At 54.1% G+C, this 21,235-nt stretch overlaps 1 protein-coding gene across 1 annotated transcript in view; it reads right to left on the bottom strand.

Moving 5' to 3' along the window:
- DSCAM (DS cell adhesion molecule) overlaps window positions 1–21,235 on the bottom strand; it is a 707,908-nt gene that overhangs the window by 194,669 nt on the left and 492,004 nt on the right. The window contains exon 12 of the mRNA XM_062174789.1: window positions 18,805–18,978. Coding sequence (XP_062030773.1) covers window positions 18,805–18,978 — 174 coding nt within the window. The remainder of the gene's footprint in view (window positions 1–18,804; window positions 18,979–21,235) is intronic.

The following is a 21,235-nucleotide window of genomic DNA, read 5'->3' as shown; positions in this document are numbered from 1 at the left end:
ACAGCAGCAGAAATGAACCCAGATCATACAGTCCGCTACAGCACCAGAAATGAACCCAGATCATACAGTCCGATACAGCACCAGAAATGAACCCAGATCATACAGTCCGATACAGCACCAGAAATGAACCCAGATCATACAGTCCGCTACAGCACCAGAAATGAACCCAGATCATACAGTCCGCTACAGCACCAGAAATGAACCCAGATCACACAGTCCGCTACAGCACGAGAAATGAACCCAGATCACACAGTCCGCTACAGCACCAGAAATGAACCCAGATCACACAGTCCGCTACAGCACCAGAAATGAACCCAGATCATACAGTCCGCTACAGCACCAGAAATGAACCCAGATCACACAGTCCGCTACAGCACCAGAAATGAACCCAGATCACACAGTCCGCTACAGCACCAGAAATGAACCCAGATCATACAGTCCGCTACAGCACCAGAAATGAACCCGGATCACACAGTCCGCTACAGCACCAGAAATGAACCCGGATCACACAGTCCGCTACAGCACCAGAAATGAACCCGGATCACACAGTCCGCTACAGCACCAGACATGAACCCGGATCACACAGTCCGCTACAGCACCAGACATGAACCCGGATCACACAGTCCGCTACAGCACCAGACATGAACCCGGATCACACAGTCCGCTACAGCACCAGAAATGAACCCGGATCACACAGTCCGCTACAGCACCAGAAATGAACCCGGATCACACAGTCCGCTACAGCACCAGACATGAACCCGGATCACACAGTCCGCTACAGCACGAGAAATGAACCCGGATCACACAGTCCGCTAAAGCACGAGAAATGAACCCGGATCACACAGTCCGCTACAGCACCAGAAATGAACCCGGATCACACAGTCCGCTACAGCACCAGACATGAACCCGGATCACACAGTCCGCTACAGCACCAGACATGAACCCGGATCACACAGTCCGCTACAGCACCAGACATGAACCCAGATCACACAGTCCGCTACAGCACCAGAAATGAACCCAGATCACACAGCCCGCTAAAGCACGAGAAATGAACCCAGATCACACAGTCCGCTACAGCACGAGAAATGAACCCAGATCACACAGTCCGCTACAGCACCAGCCTTTAAAGAGCACGCAAGGAGGCACGCGGATTTATCTAGAATAATGGTGTGATACCTTGTCGACTGACAAGCAGACACATACTGATAAATGTTGTGTGATTCCTCTTGTTGAAGAGAAACAGCAACACGTATGAGGCACCCACCGGGGAGAAGAGGATACGCCGGGGCTGGTCGCTCTCACAGAGCATAGCGTAAAGCCCCCACCAGCCCTTCCTATCCCAGCAGCCCCACGGGTGGAACACAGCAAGCCGACTGCTGCCCCAGGGCCTTTGCACTGCCTATGCCTTCGTCCAGGAATGCCCATGGCTTCCCCACTTCTCATGAACAATAAGGACCCCAACATGAGCAACTGGAGAAGCTGAATAATGAGGGGCAGGAGGCAGGACAAAGACTTCCCAGTACAGAACAGATCCTAACGTAGCACGCAGAGGTCAGAATCGGGGACGGATGCTCATGTGTGGGGTCATCTTCATCTCCCTTGGTTTGGATGTGGTTTGTCCCCTGAAGCTCATGTGTTGGATGTCTGGTCCCCGGTGCAGTAGCGTTGGGAAGTGGTGGCTCCTTTAAGAAGTGGGGCCTACTGGGAGGGCTCTGGTCATTTAGGGACCCTAGCACTGAGAGGGCTAAGGGTAGTGCTTGGGGTACCCTGGACACTGTTCTAAAGACCCCGGCCTCTGGGGTGTCTCCTGTTCCTGTCTCGCCACGGGATGCCACCCTCTTACACACTGCAGCCAGGGAGGCCTTCACGGAGGTGGTGCCACGCACATGGCCTTGCAGCTTCCCAAACGCGTGGCTAACTGCACTTCCTTAAAGCTGCCCAGACTCACGTCTTCATGTTCTCTCTCTCTCTCTTTCTCTCTCTCTCTCTCTCTCCCCCCCCCCCGAGGTTAGGAATGATTTATTCATCACAACTTTCTTGCTTCAAAAAACAGAATTTGTGATATCATGGAGGAAGTACAAGAAACCAGGCATAGCATCAACCATTAACAATAAAGCAAGTACCCAGGAACTTAGCAAAGTGCAGAAGCAACACATTAGCCTTCTGTTACTCTGTGACGTTTCTCAGCGAGGATGCTTTGGGTTGAGATTTGCAGAAAACAGACCGTTCTTTCGAGAGGATGTTCCCATGAAAGCAAATGGGTTCACGTGTTTCTCTACATACTTTGCTGAGGTCACAGCAAAAGCCATGTCAAACACATGTAGAAGTCCTGGCATTTGTAAGCCACTTTGTTTCTTGCAAGGGTTCAGCCTCCAGTGCTCCAAGCATCAAAATGAGGCGGTACGACCACACCCCCTTTGCAGTGAACCCTACTAGCGAGGCTCAGAACCTAAGCTGTGTGCCAGCAGCCACACCGCTCGTTAGCAGTTAATAGACAAAGCCGCACTGGCATCCGTGTCAGCCGGTGCGGGGTCAAGTCCTCTCTCTGCCACATTGGCCACTTGCCTGCTTCTAGAAAGACGAGCCGCTTGTACAGTGAATTCTTGAATTATGTTTCTGCCATCACAGAAAATTAAATACAGAAGGTGAGGAATGGTTAGCTATCAATGCATGCTTCTTCAAATTCGTATTTTTAAAAAACTCAACCTCAGGGCACAGAGGGTTAAGCTATGGCTTGTGAGGCTGGCATCCCACATCAGAGCACCCATTAGAGCCCCGGCCACTCTACTTCCCACCGAGATCCCCACTAATGTGCCTGGGAGAGCAGCAGAAGATGGCCTGGGCCATCTGCCCACCTGGGCCCCTGCCACCCACCTAGAAAACAGGTGGAGTTCCCGGCTTCTGGCATTAGCCTGGACCAACTCTGGTCCTAGAGGGAGTGAACCAGCTGATGAAAGACCCTCATTCCCCTCCCTGATGCGTCTCACTCTACCTGTCAAATAAATAAATCTTTTAAACAAAATCAACCTTTCAAGACATCTTAAAATGCTGGTAAAACTATAAAATGTCCATAATGTGGGGAAGGAACTCCAGAGCTATTTGAACCGTGAGACAGCCGATGGGAGATTCTTCTCCCTCCATCTATCCCTCTAACTCTCAATCTGCTTTTAAATAAATAAATCTTAAAAAAAAACACATGAAAACATAAGATTTAACTAAGACAAAAGAAAACATATGAAAAAAATGACCAGAAAAAAGTTTCAAGGTTTTCTTGTCTTTAAAAATGTGTGAAAATCACATCTCCAGCTTTTCTAACAGCCTTAAATAGGAACAAAAGTGTATAAATGGAAAACAAGACCTCATTTGGGGAAACCTTTGTTTTCCTACTGAGATTCATGGATGCCAGGTTCCTCACACAGACCCGGTCCCCAAAGAGAAGCCTTGGAAGCAAGGGAACAAGCCAACAAAGACAGCTCTGGGGAAGCAAGGCCCCTTAGAACCAAACGCACAGCCCTCTACGGGGCGAAGCCCGCTCTGCACGGAGGAGATCCCCATTGACCAGCGTCATCTTGCAGGCTTGATCTCTCCAGCACTCAACTTCCTTGAATCAAAACAGCCTGAACACCGAGGCCCTCTGCTGTTGCAGTCAGAGAAACCGGAAGATGGGTGGGCCGGGTGGGCCGGGTGGGCCCCGCCCTGCTGGCCCGGGAGCCGCTCTGGGACTCTGCTCTGAGCCGGGGTCCCTGTATGTGCTCTGACACCAGTGGCCCAGACCCTCCCTGCAGAGGGTCAGCCCTGGAAGCCCTCAGGGAACAGCGAGCCTCTCGGCATCCTTGGCAGAGGTCAAGGCCAAGCCTTGCCTTCCCGCTGGCTGGTTCTATGCACCTGCTCCCAAGGTCCACGGCAGACCAGCTGCCTTGGGGGCTTGCTTCCGCTGAGCTTGTGATAAAACTGGCCCTGTGCACCCCGGGGCCCCCTATGAATGCAGCTTCTACAGTTAGAGCTGAACAGAAGCACCGTTATCTTCCTTCTCTTCAAGATAAATGTCATTGGAATCCATGCAGGGGTCTGATGGCGGAAGTGAGAGGGAGGAAAGTGGCTCCTGCTGTCCCTGTCCGGGCTGGGAACTCCATGTCTGCTTTGGAATTCTCTTGTTGAACTCAATAACTTCACAAAACACCAATATCAGAAAAGAGCACCTTGGAGCCACTGCCTGTGGTGCTGGCATCCCATATGGGCGCCGGTTTGAGTCTCGGCTGCTCCACTTCTGATCCAGCTCTCTGCTGTGGCCTGGAAATGTAGTAGAAGCTGGTCCAAGTCCTTGGGCCCCTGCACCTGCATGGGAGACCTGGAAGGAGCTCCTGGCTCCTGGCTTTGGATCAGTGCAGTTCCAGCTGTTGCAGCCAATTGGGGGGAGTGAACCAGCAGATGGAAGACCTCTCTCTCTCTCTCTCTGCCTCTCCTTCTCTCTGTGTGTAATTCTGACTTTCAAATAAATAAATAAATAAATATTTTTAAAAAAAGGGCACCTTGGCAGAGACGAGTCAGGGCAAAACAAGACCCCTCCATTGTCACGAGTAAAAGCAGACCGGAGTGTGAAATGTGACCAGCAGCTGCTCCTCTGGCCAACCTGAGTGACCACTGGGTCTTCAGCCACCAGTTTAGGCTGGCCTCGCTCCCTCCCCACAGTGGACAAGATCTACCACAGTAGCCAATCACACTCCGCTGCCTGCCCCGGCCAGGACCAAGCGATGCTTCCTTGAATCTTGTCTCAAATCGCCAGACCCAAGTGTGAGCTTAGAAAACGGAATTCCCAGTGCCCTCATATGGAAGCTCTGCTGCTCCCCAAGGCGTGTGTGCCCCTCACTCGAGCTGGGGTCACTGAGGGAACGGCTGGGTGGGCAGAGGTTTGGAGCTCCCGGCTCAGATGCTCACCTCCTGCGTCTCGCACCACGCCTGGCGCACCATAGGAAGGCAGCAAATACTTGCCTAGCACATTAAGGACTGGGCACCTCCCCATCCTCCCCTAAGGCCATGAAAACCCTGGACCACGGCCAGGAGCCCAACAGCACCAAATCATGAACTCGAGCCCAGCAGAAGGGACCGGCACATGGCATTGCCACACGGTGCGTGAGGTTCCACAGATGAACACAAACACGCGTCAAGTCTGAATGGGAGCAAACAGCACTCCCACGAAGGGCAGGGTGAGTGCGCTCCACGCCCGATGATGTCTCCACCAGGGCACCACGTGGGCCCCGCCCCAAGGCAGTCTATAACTTGAGCTACATTGAACCCTCCCATGTTTGCTTTTGAAGCACACAGAATCACGCTGAAGTCCTTCTGGACAAATAAGCAGGAAGGTACAGCAAAATGTTTTCCAATGGCAGGGGAGGAAGGGCAGGCAGATCCTCCACTCTGCATTGAATGCATCTTAAGGATGTAATGATTTAAAACACCCAATACACAAATAAGACCCTGGACCTGAGAGCTCACAGGGGCACCCAGCGCGTGAACACGGCAGCTTCCACTGGTTGACAGCCTGTCCATCGCCTCTGTCAAATACCCTTGTAGGCAGCTTTCTGTTCTTTTTTGCAAATATATATATCCAACAGTCGCTCTTTAAAATCCCAAACATGCAATGCTTACAATCTGCCACACACTGTGGATGGTACTTCTGAGAAATGCGGGTGATGTTTGTGGATTCTGATATTTTCTTCTAAGACCTTTTTAGCTTTGGTTCATATTTTAATGGCAACGATTGGTTTTGAGTTAGTGTCTGTGTCTGAGGGGAGGGATAACATCTCATTCCTGCGTCCTGGGAAATCCGTGTTCACGTGAGCTCATGGAAGCCAGGCAACAGCACTAGAATTAAGTCACCAACGCACAGAGAGGCTCTGTGACTCACCCAAGGTATACAGCAAGGAACTGCCCGAGCTGACCAAGAAGCTTAGTCCAGGGCCCATCTCCTAAAATTAAAATGATATCTCAGAAAAGCAGAGATGGGAGGGACTGGACAACAAATGGTGTGAGGACAACTAATCAACCGTTTGTGGAAAAATATTAGCTTTGTACTTGTAGTTCCCATCACAATAAATCCCTTAAGTATTAAAGAGTAAAATGGCGAATATGGAATATTAAAATCCTCAGGACAGAGAATAGCTCTGCATGCCGGGCACAAAAGTCTAAAGAAAAGCAGGAAAGCTGCTCAATTCAGCCACACAATTTTCAAAAACTATGTTGAACCAAGCATTCTAAAATAGAATTAAGCTCTTCAGACTTGCAGTAACGACAGAGAACATGGAAAGACAGATGCTTGCACAGTGAACATCACACAATATGGACTGTGTGTGTGCACATAGAGTACATACACACATTCTTAGACACATGCACAAACACGTGTATGCACACAGACACCCCAGACACACACAGACCTGCTCACACACAGACACCCCAGACACACAGGCATGGAACTGCACAAACACAGACACCCCAGACACACAGACACGGACCTGCACATACACAGACACACCCCAGACACACAGACACGGACCTGCACACACACAGACACACCCCAGACACACAGGCACGGACCTGCACACACACACACACCACAGACACATAGGCACGGACCTGCACACACACACACCACAGACACACAGACACCCCAGACACACAGACACGGACCTGCACACACACAGACACCCCAGACACACAGACACAGACCTGCTCACACACAGACACCCCAGACACACAGGCACGGACCTGCACACACACAGACACTCCAGACACACAGACACCCCAGACACACAGGCACAGACCTGCACACACACAGACACCCCAGACACACAGGCATGGAACTGCACACACACAGACACACCCCAGACACACAGACACCCCAGACACACAGGCACAGACCTGCACACACACAGACACCCCAGACACACAGACACGGACCTGCACACACACGGACACACCCCAGACACACAGACACCCCAGACACACAGGCACGGACCTGCACACACAGACACCCAGACACACAGACACGGACCTGCACACACACAGACACACCCCAGACACACAGGCACAGACCTGCACACACACAGACACCCAGACACACAGGCACGGACCTGCACACACACAGACACTCCAGACACACAGACACCCCAGACACACAGGCACGGAGCTGCACACACACAGACACCCCAGACACACAGACACGGACCTGCACACACACAGACACCCAGACACACAAACACGGACCTGCACACACACAGACACCCCAGACACACAGACACGGACCTGCACACACAGACACCCAGACACACAGACACGGACCTGCACACACACAGACACACCCCAGACACACAGGCACAGACCTGCACACACACAGACACCCAGACACACAGGCACGGACCTGCACACACACAGACACTCCAGACACACAGACACCCCAGACACACAGGCACGGAGCTGCACACACACAGACACCCCAGACACACAGACACGGACCTGCACACACACAGACACCCAGACACACAAACACGGACCTGCACACACACAGACACCCCAGACACACAGACACGGACCTGCACACACACACAGACACCCCAGACACACAGGGACAGACCTGCACACACACAGACACCACAGATACACAGGGACAGACCTGCACAGACACAGACACCACAGACACACAGGCACGGACCTGCACACACACAGACACCCCAGACACACAGACATGGACCTGCACACACACAGACACCTCAGACACACAGGCACGGACCTGCACACACACACACACACGGACCTGCACACACATAGACACCTCAGACACACAGGCACGGACCTGCACACAACACAGGCACGGACCTGCACACACACAGACACACAGACACACAGGCACGGACCTGCACACACACAGACACACCCCAGACACACAGACATGGACCTGCACACACACAGACACCACAGACACACAGGCACGGACCTGCACACACACACAGACACGGACCTGTACACACATAGACACCTCAGACACACAGGCACGGACCTGCACACACACAGACACCACAGACACACAGACACAGACCTGCTCACACACAGACACCCCAGACACACAGGCACGGACCTGCACACACACAGACACTCCAGACACACAGACACCCCAGACACACAGGCACAGACCTGCACACACACAGACACCCCAGACACACAGACACGGACCTGCACACACACAGAAACCCCAGACACACAGGCACGGACCTGCACACACACAGACACTCCAGACACACAGACACCCCAGACACACAGACACGGACCTGCACACACACAGACACCCAGACACACAGACACGGACCTGCACACACACAGACACACCCCAGACACACAGGCACGGACCTGCACACACACAGACACCCAGACACACAGGCACGGACCTGCACACACACAGACACTCCAGACACACAGACACCCCAGACACACAGGCACGGAGCTGCACACACACAGACACCCCAGACACACAGACACGGACCTGCACACACACAGACACCCAGACACACAAACACGGACCTGCACACACACAGACACCCCAGACACACAGACACGGACCTGCACACACACACAGACACCCCAGACACACAGGCACGGACCTGCACACACACAGACACCACAGACACACAGACACGGACCTGCACACACACACAGACACCCCAGACACACAGACACGGACCTGCACACACACACAGACACCCCAGACACACAGGGACAGACCTGCACACACACAGACACCACAGACACACAGGCACGGAGCTGCACACACACAGACACCCCAGACACACAGACACGGACCTGCACACACACAGACACCCCAGACACACAGGCACGGACCTGCACACACACACACACGGACCTGCACACACATAGACACCTCAGACACACAGGCACGGACCTGCACACAACACAGGCACGGACCTGCACACACACAGACACACAGACACACAGGCACGGACCTGCACACACACAGACACACCCCAGACACACAGACACGGACCTGCACACACACAGAGACCCAGACACACAGACACCCAGACACACAGACACCCAGACACACAGACACGGATTGCACACACATTCCCAGGACTGCGGCACCCTTGCTGCTCCCAGACAAAACCAGCTCCTATCTCGAGCAGATCCATCTGCTGGAATGTTCCCTCCAGGACGTGCACTCCTCGCTGCAGACTTTGTTCTGCTCTGCTCACCCACCTGCAGGTCCTTCTCCAGGGAAACCTGCTCCGGGCGGGTCACCGATTTTCTGCAGCGTATACAGGGTCTTGCCACCAGGGGGCGCGCAATGACTAGTACTGCATGGGGTCCTGGTCAGCATTGACCAGGGAGGGGCCTCCAGAAGCTTGGAAGGGGGCTCTTGGGGGCAGCCGGGCTGCGCCTCCATGCCCAAGAACGGAATGGGAAGCCACAGGTGTCAGCAGATGCCAGCCTGGCGGGTGACATTGATGGTGGGCTCAGAACGCTGACACCAATCACGGGACAAGGCACAGGGACAGTGAGTCCTCAAATTAGCTGAGGTCACCCCGAACTGGCAACAGAAACTTTTAAGCTTCTAAGCAGAAGGGAGCCTCTAAACAGAAGAAGGGAGCAGGGTAGGGGCGGGCACAGGGGAGGGTGGGGACACTGGGGGAGTGCCGGCCGTGGCAACACTTGGTAACAAGCTGTTGAGCCTGTCTTCCCGCCTCTGCCAGACACTGGCACCAGTTAGGGCCCCCAGAGAGGCCCCCGACTGAGAGTGACCACAGACCCTCACCCGTCATTCCCGTCACATCCCCAAACATCAGCCCTGTAAGTCCCCTCATTTCCAGCTCCTATTAAACTCCCCATTCCCTAGGAGATCTTTTTTTTTTTTTCCAGTCTGATTTTTGGAGGTGGGGGGAGGGTTGGACGATGTCCTACCCTGCTTACCCATATCACTTCGGATGCCTCCAGCTCCCTTACCCGCACTGGCCAATGGTGCCCTGGGTCAAAGGTCATCTCAGTGCAGGGCAGGCTCCGAGGGGGCTCCATGTGAGCCACACTGTGTTCTGGACTCCACCTCCCTGTACGTTGGTTTTATCTCAGGTCGATACCAGAACAGCCCCAGCGTGCGACGTGCCACCACCAGACACGCTGGGGTCAGAATTGCGGCAACGGACACCCTGGCAGAGTCCCCTGGGAGAAGGCGATCGGGCGTGGAAATTTCCACGAAGAGCTCTCCAGATTTCACTGGCCAACACCGAGTGGCGATGTTGGTTCAGGTTCCACCTTAAACCAAGTGTGTTCAAAGGGAGAGGGCGCCCGCCACTGCCTCACATCCACGCTCAGCTGATCCAGCTCACCTCGCACATCCTCAAACAGGTGCCTGCAGACTCTGTGACCCCCCGGGTCTATGTGTGTCCTGGGACTGCCTGGGAGGCTTTAAAAACCTACAGGCATAGGAAATCAGAGAGGGCAGGGCTGTGCTCCCAGGGAGAGATTCTGGGAGGAGTCTTCCTTAGCTCCAGGTAGCTTCCCTGGGTCTGTGGCAGCTCCATCCTCATCCACTCATCTCCTTTCCATGGTAGATGGAGGTCTTACTGTATTGTGGGGCCAGACATAATCCAGCGTGACCCCTTTGCACCTTATTACAAGGAGGGCACAGCATCCAACATGAACTTTGGCGGGTGGGGGGGATAGAAGCCAACCCCTAGCAGTGAGGGAGGAGGGAAGTGCACCTGCTCGCCTAGCATCCCTGCCTGTGACCAAGTTCCTGCGAAGCTGGTGCAGTTTCAGGCTGACTGGGGAAGTGAAATCCAAGAGGGGAGCGGGGCCAGGATGCTCAGCGTGGAAGGAGCTCGACCACCACCCCGTCTGCCGGCTGAGAGCTGCCCGGCACTGCATTCACCTCCCCGCCTCCTCCATCCTCTGCCCCTGTGCCCAGACAGTCCCAGCAAGGCCACATGTGTGCGTGATGCTGCACACGACTTCGGAGAGCAGGGTGAGGAGGCTGGTGGGCTCTGCACGTAGGAAAACGTGCAAACCGTTGTCCTTCAATCTGCCTCACCGCCTCGCTCTCAGAGGCACGGCTGTGTCTTATTTGAGAGCGGCTTACACCGTGGTCCTGGAGACGACAGCACTGGGGCCCCAACACCAAGGGAAGCTGACTTGTCCTGCTTCTGCTTTCTGTCCTCGCCCTGCTAAGCGATGGCACGGGGTAGCTCCCGCGAGCCTCGAGAGGCAGGGAGCTGCCCGCACGTACTCTGCTTTTCAGAGGCTTGGGGATGGAGTAGCCTGCGCCAGGTACCCGGCCGAGGACTCAGGCAGGACAGGTGTGGAGCCCGACCGTTCCCTGCTAGGTTACATTGCTTTGATGCATCCGTGCCACACGCCGCCCAAGGCCGCAGTGTGTGGGCGTGCAGCCAAGGTAATGTGACCCCAAAACCTAGTGTGCAGGGAGCCTGGCGTGTGTCCTGATCCGTGGCTGCTCCCTCCTCCTCAGCCCCCGAGCGACCCCTCTGCCCTGCCCCTTTCAGTCCTGGCACCGGGTCCCGCCTTGTGGGCAGCACCCAGCCCATCCAGGGGTGCTTTTCTAGAAGGGAGGCTCCCGACCTCTGCAGCCTGGAATCGGCCGAGGCCATCACGACGGCTCCAGGTTCCTCGCGGAACAACACAGGCGATCCCACGTACCACTCAACGGTTGCTCCTGGGGTCCCCGCGGATTATGGGTTGAGGGGTCCGGGTTCAGAAGCCTTGAGGCAGGGGCTCTGGGACCCAGAGCCACACCCGGCCACTTTGAGGAACAGTGCGTGTAACCTAAGGGTGTTGCAAGTTCAAACGTCTCCTTTCTTCATGAGAGCGAAACAGAGGAAAACGAGGCTGGTCCCTCGCGCCTGGACGAGTGCAGAGCCTGGCGTGGGACCCACGAGGGGCACCCCAGCTTCACCGTGGGGCAGCTGGGGCCTCCCAGGAGCCCCGTGGAGCACTGTAGAAGGAGGTTCTGACCTTGGCGACTCAGGGTTGGCCTGAAAAGCGGGGTCCCAGTGGCAGTGGGTGACGACGGGGAGTGACAGAGGCTACAGGGGACATGCAGGCATGGATGGGGAGTTTCAGCAGGGGATGGTGTGGGCTGGGGACCGCCCAGCTGTGGGAAATTCAGTACATCTACTGTAGGCTTGTTTTCTAGTTGATGACATTGTATGGCCCACGAATAATGTTATACATATCCAATGGCCCTTGGCAGGAAAAAAAAAAAAAGGTTCCCCACCCTGAGTGTGTAAGTCAAGTAAAGGCTCATGGTCAAATCACACCAAGGAGAACTTTCCAGAAAGCCAAGACCCTGAGGACTGTGTGAGCAAAGTGGAGGGGTTGGTACACACATACACATTTGCACACACGTGTGTACATGCAATCCAACAGCTCAGAGCTCTGGCGACCTGAGGGGTTGAAGGGCGGGAGGCTGCGGGTTGCTCCAGGGGGCCGGGCTCATTAGAATGCAAGAGTCCCTGGCCCCGCAGGGCGCTGCCTTCCTGTTTGAGAAGCCAGCTCTTTGAGGCTGCACGAGGGGATCAGAAAGGCCCTGTGCAGAGCGGCCGGCCAGGGAAGAGCGGCTTGCTCATGGCAGGCTGCAGATGCCCACGGAAATCAGGGCTCCTAGAAACCCAGGGACCTGCAGGCGGCAAGAGGTCGGGCGCAGTGTTGGCTTCTGAAAGAAACTGCGGGAGGCCCTCCCCCATGAGTCCAGATGTGCTGAGCATAAAAGACCAGGGGCCCCAGACCCCAGGGGTCCCTGGCATGGGGACCAGGCCCATCCTGTTGGCATGGCCTGGGGTCTGTGGCCCCTGACCGGCCTGGGGTGGGGGTGTTTGATTTCCAGCCCTGGGGTGGTTTCTGGTAACTAATAAACTAGGATTGGGGAGACAATGGAGATGGAGGCAGGGAAACCAGCCCGGAGGGAAGGGTTTGCGGGTATGTGTGTGTGTGTGTGTGTGTGTGTGGCTCCCTGCCCTGCCGAGGGCTCCCTGCTCAGCCACCGGCTCTCCTCGTAGCTGACTCCAGAGACCAGGCATGTTGGCAGTGGGTGGTCATTGTTAAATGCTCAATTTTTCAGGTAAAGTAGCAATAAAACTTGCTGGACGGGAGACTGAGCCAGTACCTGGTTCCTGCAGGTCCTGTTGGTGGCGGGGAGAGGGGGGGTGTGCTTCTGCTTTTTAAAGATCTATTTGTTTATTTATTTGAAAGCTTGAGTTACAGAGAGAGAAAAAGAGACAGAGACAGAAAGAGAGAGAGAGAAGGAGAGAGAGAATCTTCCATCTGCTGGTTCACTTCCCAAGTGGTCACAACAGCTGAGGCTGGAACAGGCCAAAGCCAGGAGCCAGGAACACCATCTGGGTCTCCCATGTGGGTGGCAGGGGCCCAAGCACTTGGGTCATCTTCCTCTGCCTTCCCAGGGACATTAGCAGGGACTTGGCTCGGAAGCAGAGCATCCGGGACTTGAACCGGGGCCCACGCAGGATGCTGGCCCCAAGAGGTTTGCTCTGTAAAGGCCGAGTGTGTAAGAGCTGCCTTAATTTGCTGATGTCGCCTGTTCAGGCAGTAGTTCTCCCTTTGAACTGATTTTTTATACTCTTATTACATGTGTTATTATTTAAATGCTTAATTATGTTTTATTTTATTTTTTACTTTAATTAGTAGAGAGGCACAGAGAGAGAGACCCGATCTGCTCATGCCCTCCCCACATGGCTACAATAGTAGGGCTGGCCTGGGATTAGGAGCCAGCAACTCAATCCAGGTCTCCAGGTGGGTGGCAGGATCCCATCCTGGCTGCCTGTGCTCCAGGGAGCTGGTGCCGGCAGCCAGAACAAGGATCAACGCCAAGCACTCGATGTGGGGCGTGGACATCGTAGCTGCTAGGCCACGTGCCCACCGCCAACGTTGACTTTGCAAGGTTGGCATGGACGACTGTGTCAAACGACTTAGAGAAGGGAGCGGCCTGAACGCATTTATGTAGAGCAGTATAATTTCCTTCCCGCCCAATTTCTCACTTTCCTGTTGGAAGACCCAAACGCTGTAGTGATAACTCATTAACCCCCGGGGCTAGGAAGACGACACTGGCCTCAGGCGGGCAAAGTCTTGCTCCAGAGTGGGCTATGAATGGCCACCGTCCCCGGCCTCAGATGGTGGGAGTCCTCCCGCTTCTCTCTTCTGCAAATTTTGTGGCTTCTAACTTTCTTTCCCAGATGGATTTTCTGGAAGGTGTTGCACACAGCACCATCAGGATGTCTTCCCGTGTGCCACAGCCTGCAGAAGGACTGCTCGCTGTATGCCGCGGAACTGGCACCTGGAGTGCTCCTATTGGGCAAGGAATGTTCCCTTACAGCACCCCATGTACATGTGCGAGCCCCTGAGCACAGCGTAGCTCTTCTGATAAGAGAAAAGAATGCACAAATGTCCCGAGATCAAATGCAAGGGCCAGAGGAGGAAGGGGTGAGGGTGAGGGTGAGGTGCACACAGGAAAGGTACACAGTTAACAACGGCTAGAGATAACAAAGATGGCTTAGGTGGCAACTTGGATGGAGATTCCATCACACACACAGCACCAGTTACCACTGTTACCCCTAAGCTAACCCTAATCCTAACCCTAACCCTAACCCTAACCCTAACCCATAACCCATAACCCATAACCCTAACCCTAACCATAAAAGTAACCCCAGGGGCTGGGCAAACGAACATACAAGGAACACACAGAAGTCATGCTGCATTCCCTACTTGCTGAGATTTTTAAAAGTCATTTGAGGGCTGGTGCCTGCGGCTCACTTGGCTAATCCTCTGCCTTGTGGCGCCGGCACACCGGGTTCTAGTCCCGGTTGGGGCACCGGATTCTGTCCCGGTTGCTCCTCTTCCAGTCCAGCTCTCTGCTGTGGCCCAGGAGGGCAGTGGAGGATGGCCCAAGTGCTTGGGCCCTGCACCCACATGGGAGACCAGGAGGAAGCACCTGGCTCCTGGCTTCGGATCAGCGTGGTGTGCCAGCTGCAGTGCGCTGGCTTCAGCGGCCATCGGGGGGTAAACCAACGGAAAAAGGAAGACCTTTCTTTCTCTCTCTCACTGTCCACTCTGCCTGTCAAAAAATTAAATTAAATTAAATTTTAAAAAGTCATTTGAAAAAAGTATATTCCCCTGTATATATGGTCTTCAGGCTTTTAGATCCCTTTCTTAAAAGATTTTCTACTTCTTATAATTTGGATATTCTGATTTGGATGAAACATACCAGATGCTCGAGGCTGACATAGTTTATAAAACCAACCATGAGATATTAAAAGCTGGCACCATTAGCTTATTCAAAAACACCTCTCAGAACATGTTGTATGGTCTCAGCCAGTCTGAAATCCAGCCAACTGTGGGAATCACCTCTCTTAGAAGTTCATGTTAAGCATTTCCATCTCTGCTCTCCCCCAAGCACTGAACAGCATCCAGAGACTGCTCTCGCCTTGCATGGGCTCCGTCCTCTCCCCCCCAGGAGTCCCCTCACTGACCCGACCTCTGCAAGTCCTGTGTCCTTTGGGACTGAGCTGGGATGCCGCCCGTTCCCACTCTGTAGCATCTTTACCCACCACAGACTTGGTGGCTTATCACCAACAGCGACTTGGTTCTCTCAGTGCTGGGGGCTGGGCATCCAGGTGCAGGGCACAGCATGGTTGAGTTCTGGCGAGGGCCTCTCGCAGGTTGTGAGGCTGACAACTTCCTGCTGTTGTCATGAGGTTAGAATGAAGCCCTAGTCCCATCCATGTGACCTAATCCCCTCCAGAGACTCCACCTCTAAGACCTTTGCCTGGGGGCAGGGGTGTTAGGGTTTCAGCCCAGGAACTAGGGGAACAGAGACACTCAGGCCTCCAGGTAGAGTCACCGACCCCACAGCTAGTGGGAATCACACCCTAGGCGCGGAGTTCTATGTTCTCTTAGAGCGTGTGTGCTTTCTGTACCATGGAGTCACCCCAGTGTCCCCAGAGAGAGACAGTTCATGAAGGGAGGGCACTAGGGCCTCCCCCAAGGCTCCCCTGGTCACATCCAGTAGGGAGGTCTGAAGCGAGATGTGGGGAAAGTCTTCCCTCACTGCCGTTTATAATTCCACCCATTCTGCAAGATGTTTGGCCCAGGAAGCTTCCCTCGGCACCCCCTGCTGCAGTTTTGTTCCATGCAACTCACTCTTCACCTTGTAGCCTCTGTCTTCTTCTACGTCATCTCCCCGCCCTCAACAGGGGCTCTCTCATTCACCAGGACGAGACCCTCATCTCCCCACATCAACATGGGCTCTCCCATTCACCAGGATGAGACCCTCATCTCCCCACATCAACATGGGCTCTCCCATTCACCAGGATGAGACCCTCATCTCCCCCTGTCAACATGGGCTCTCCCACTCACCAGGATGAGACCCTCATCTCCCCTTCCCCAACATGGGCTCTCCCATTCACCAGGATGAGACCCTCATCTCCCCCTGTCAACATGGGCTCTCCCATTCACCAGGACGAGACCCTCATCTCCCCACATCAACATGGGCTCTCCCATTCACCAGGATGAGACCCTCATCTCCCCACATCAACATGGGCTCTCCCATTCACCAGGATGAGACCCTCATCTCCCCGTCAACATGGGCTCTCCCATTCACCAGGATGAGACCCTCATCTCCCCACATCAACATGGGCTCTCCCATTCACCAGGATGAGACCCTCATCTCCCCGTCAACATGGGCTCTCCCATTCACCAGGATGAGACCCTCATCTCCCCACATCAACATGGGCTCTCCCATTCACCAGGATGAGACCCTCATCTCCCCTTCCCCAACATGGGCTCTCCCATTCACCAGGATGAGACCCTCATCTCCCCCTGTCAACATGGGCTCTCCCATTCACCAGGACGAGACCCTCATCTCCCCTTCCCCAACATGGGCTCTCCTATTCACCAGGATGAGACCCTCTTCTCCCCACATCAACATGGGCTCTCCCATTCACCAGGATGAGACCCTCATCTCCCCCTGTCAACATGGGCTCTCCCATTCACCAGGATGAGACCCTCATCTCCCCACATCAACATGGGCTCTCCCATTCACCAGGATGAGACCCTCATCTCCCCCTGTCAACATGGGCTCTCCCATTCACCAGGACGAGACCCTCATCTCCCCACATCAACATGGGCTCTCCCATTCACCAGGATGAGATCCTCTTCTCCCCACATCAACATGGGCTCTCCCATTCACCAGGACGAGACCCTCATCTCCCCACATCAACATGGGCTCTCCCATTCACCAGGACGAGACCCTCATCTCCCCTTCCCCAACATGGGCTCTCCTATTCACCAGGATGAGACCCTCATCTCCCCACATCAACATGGGCTCTCCCATTCACCAGGACGAGACCCTCATCTCCCCTTCCCCAACATGGGCTCTCCCATTCACCAGGATGAGACTCGTGTTTGACTTTTCTTCCTTCACAAGACCCTGCACAAATTAGGTCCTAGATACTCATCTATTTGTAGAACACAGCCATGCTTTACACATTGAAATGCATTAAAGCACAATATAATCCTCTCACTGGGGAAAGCTGGAACCACACTGGCCAGCACTGGCCCTCCTCCCTCTGGTGGCTTTAATAGTTCATTGATTTAAATTTTGAAAAGTGTCATTTCAGCTTTGAATTGAAGTGACACCATGATTTGTTCTCAGATTCTCACAATTCAGTCCCTTCACATCAGAGAAGTTAGAATCAAAAATTATGCATTGAATATTTGCGAAACACATCCAAACCACCCCATTTCAGAACTCTCGTCGATTTACCAATATCAAAGTTTAACAAATAGTTCAGTATTTTCATGGTTTTGTTAAAAATCGTGGACAACTAAAAGAAATTCTTAGTGAATTAGGAGGGAGAGCAGTTTCTGTGTAGCTAGCCTGGAAGTGCCACACTCCCGCACACATACACACCACCGGCAGACAGCTTTAAATACAATTCTGGTAAACAATATGGTGGACCTCGCTCCAAACTATCAATAGCAGAATGAAAAGTTGCAGAAGGCATTGACAAGAGAACAAAGACATTCGATCAAGAAGTCACGGCTCCTCCAGGAGAAAATTCTCTCAATGGACAACCCATTCACTGCCAGCTGGGGTACAACCGCTGGCCAACAAGCAGCACTCAGCGAGAGCTGGGTCCCTGCGTGGCCATCCTCTGGTAGCTCAGTGGGCACAGTGAGAGGGGGGTTCATGGCAAGGTGCCCTTTCCTACACCAGCAGCACAGCCCCCTTAGCTCACTGCTGCCCACTTTGGTCTTCCAGCTGTCTGGTTTCGCTAATGAGGCTCCCAGGCACTTGATTTGTTTATAAAAGATCTTTAAAAGGAAAGGCAGCTTGCGAATCATCAACTGTATGAGAATAAGCCTCCGTCAAGGACACACCTGGGATCTCACCGTGGGCTTTCCCACAGTGAAATGAACAGGCTGGAAACCTGGGTGCTGAAGGCAGAAGCCACCCGGTGGCTTAGCCCACAGCCCATGCCAATGGCCATGGGCACAGAAGGAAAGACGAACATGGCTGCCGACCCTGGACAGGAGGGGCCCCGGGCCTGCTGTCAACCATGGGCTGGAGTTTTACCGCCTTCTTCAGCTGTGTGTTTGACCAGCAAAGCTTCAAACGTCAAAGCCTTTACCCAGGTGTGCACAGAGACAAGCAGAAAGCTAAGCCCTGCCCTCCCCGCAAAGGGCAGGCGAGCGACCCGGAGCGCTGCTCCTCCTTACTTTTCACGGTGAGGTACATGGACTTGCTGACGTCGGCGCCCACGTCGTTGCTGACCTTGCAGAGGTAGTAGCCGCTGTCCTCCTCCACCACGTGCTTGATCAGCAGGGACCCGTTGCTGAGCACCTGGATCCGGCCGTTCAGGGCGATTGGCTGGAACTGGGGGACCCCCGCACCTGAGACGGAATAACAGAGGAGCCGTGATGCAAGCGTGAACCATTTTGGGGAGACCAGGAGCTCCAGTTCACCGGGAGACTAACCCGGAGAAGGGATGGGGCAGTCGTGGGAGGGCAGTCGGTTTTCCCTTCTTCCTTTTAACGTGGAGATTCTTGTTTAAGGAGAAGCACATATTTGGACTGGCGCCGTGGCTCACTAGGCTAATCCTCTGCCTGCAGTGCCAGCACCCTGGGTTCTAGTCCCGGTTGGGGCTCCGGGTTCTAGTCCCGGTTGCTCCTCTTCCAGTCCAGCTCTCTGCTGTGGCCCGGCAGGGCAGTGGAGGATGGCCCAAGTGCTTGGGCCCTGCACCCGCATGGGACCAGGAGGAAGCACCAGGCTCCTGGCTTCGGATCGGTGCAGAAGCACCAGGCTCCTGGCTTCGGATCGGTGCAGCGTGCCGCCTATAGCAGCCATTTGGGGAGTGAACCAACGGAAGGAAGACCTTTCTCTCTGTCTATCACTGTCTATCACTCTTCCTGTCAAATAAATAAAAAAAAAAAAAGAGAGAAGCACGTATTTGAAAGCGGCAATATTTCAAACTCACATAAAAGTAAGAGAGCTTATGAACCGTTTCTACAAGAAAAGCCACAGTTGATGGGTGTGAAGTAGCTGATAAATCACTCAAAGGAGTCACAGCGGAGTACCCAGAGAGGTAGACACCGCTCGCGGCACAAGATAAATCCTGCCAGCGCTGAGCACTTACTCTGAACGGAAGGAGCCGGTGCTCCCGGAACGCCACATCTGCTGTCCCAGCTCCCACGTGCGTGAGGCTGCAGAGAGCACGCCACCACTGCTCGCTGCTCCACCAAGAGTGGTCCTGTCGCTACCGGCTGCTTATTAGGAAATCCACAATATTGATAAGCCTGTGGGCGCTTGCACGAATTCAGAGAAGAATTCTGAATACTGGCACAAATAGACCAGGCAGCGTGGTCAGTTTTAAGCTTGTTATTCGGTGAGAGAGATGCATAGGGGAGTGAGGGCCCTGCCTAAGAGAGAGAGAAATCTGGATCCATACCGAGCACTGGGAGCTGGTGGCCTGAAGGCCACATGCCCTGAAGGTGCAGGGCAGCGAGGAAGAGGAAGAAGAAGGGCAAAGGGCAAAAAAGGGCCAGGCCCACCGTGTTCCAGGCCTTTAATCCACTTCCAAAGGGGAGTGGTTATGTAGCCTGATTGGCAGGTGGGCGCCAGGTGTGGTCAGGTAGGGGCATGAGGTCACACAGGGGCATGGTCTTCCAGCTCACAGACCTGATCAGTTTTATCCCCTATGTCTGCCTACAGCGATATTCAGTTGCAAACACAACACACTGTTGATGTAACTTAACGAGATGTAAACAAACAAGCTGGGCCATGGCATGGGGACGCTGCAGACGAAAACATCACTTTCCTGACAGCACACACGTGGAAGGAGGCTGGGACAGCTGTGCTGTGCTGTGCTCCCAATGCGATGTCATCTGTAGGAAACTTGGTGAAAAAATATGTCAGCAACCCTAAACCAGAGGACTGAGGTTCTGGGAGAAGTCTGGGAAGATGGCGGTTGGAATTGACCTGTCATGCTCCCGCCCTCTGCCAGCGGCCAGGAGGAGGACCCAGGCCCTGGCAGGCTCTCCTAAGGCTTCCCTCTTCTCTGACCTTGGAGCCAGCGGAAGCCCTCAGGTGGGGGCCATTTGATCCATGTGGGGCCAGGCTGTGCTGTAGAGAGGAGATGCTGGCCTAGGATCCTGCCCAGGGAGCTGAACAGGTTGGCTGTCTCCCAGCTCACCAGGGACACCTGTGGGGGACACTTCCTCCTGCTGTCTCACACCCAACTGGCAGTTTTCCCACTGGTGCCCAGAGCTTGCATGGGTGAAGACAGTGCCGATGCCGGCTGTGCCTTCCTGCCCTTGGTTCTGCCTCAAGTATCCCGGCAGGAGGATCTGGGCTCCACAGGACAAAGGAAACTAGGAGCTCCCCTAGGGGACTTTTCATGCCCAGGAACAAGCAGAATCCTGACAAATTAGTCCTCCTAGAGAGGACTGATGACGACCTCAGTTAACAAAATAAATAGTTCTTCTGCTAGGGCTGTAGAAAGCCAGAAAAAAAAATGTTGCTTCCATTCTAACAATGAGAAAAAGAACCGTTCATCTATAAATTTACACTTTGAATGAATTAGTGGGTTGAAGCCATGAACGAGGTAAAGTTAGTCTCAAAGGGTGGAAAGTCCTAACAGGAGATGGAGCT

This window comes from Lepus europaeus, chromosome 2 (assembly GCF_033115175.1).
Source record: "Lepus europaeus isolate LE1 chromosome 2, mLepTim1.pri, whole genome shotgun sequence".
Classification (NCBI taxonomy): Eukaryota; Metazoa; Chordata; class Mammalia; order Lagomorpha; family Leporidae; genus Lepus; species Lepus europaeus.
Note: the sequence above shows the minus strand (reverse complement) of the source record. Positions and strands in the feature narration are given on the sequence as shown.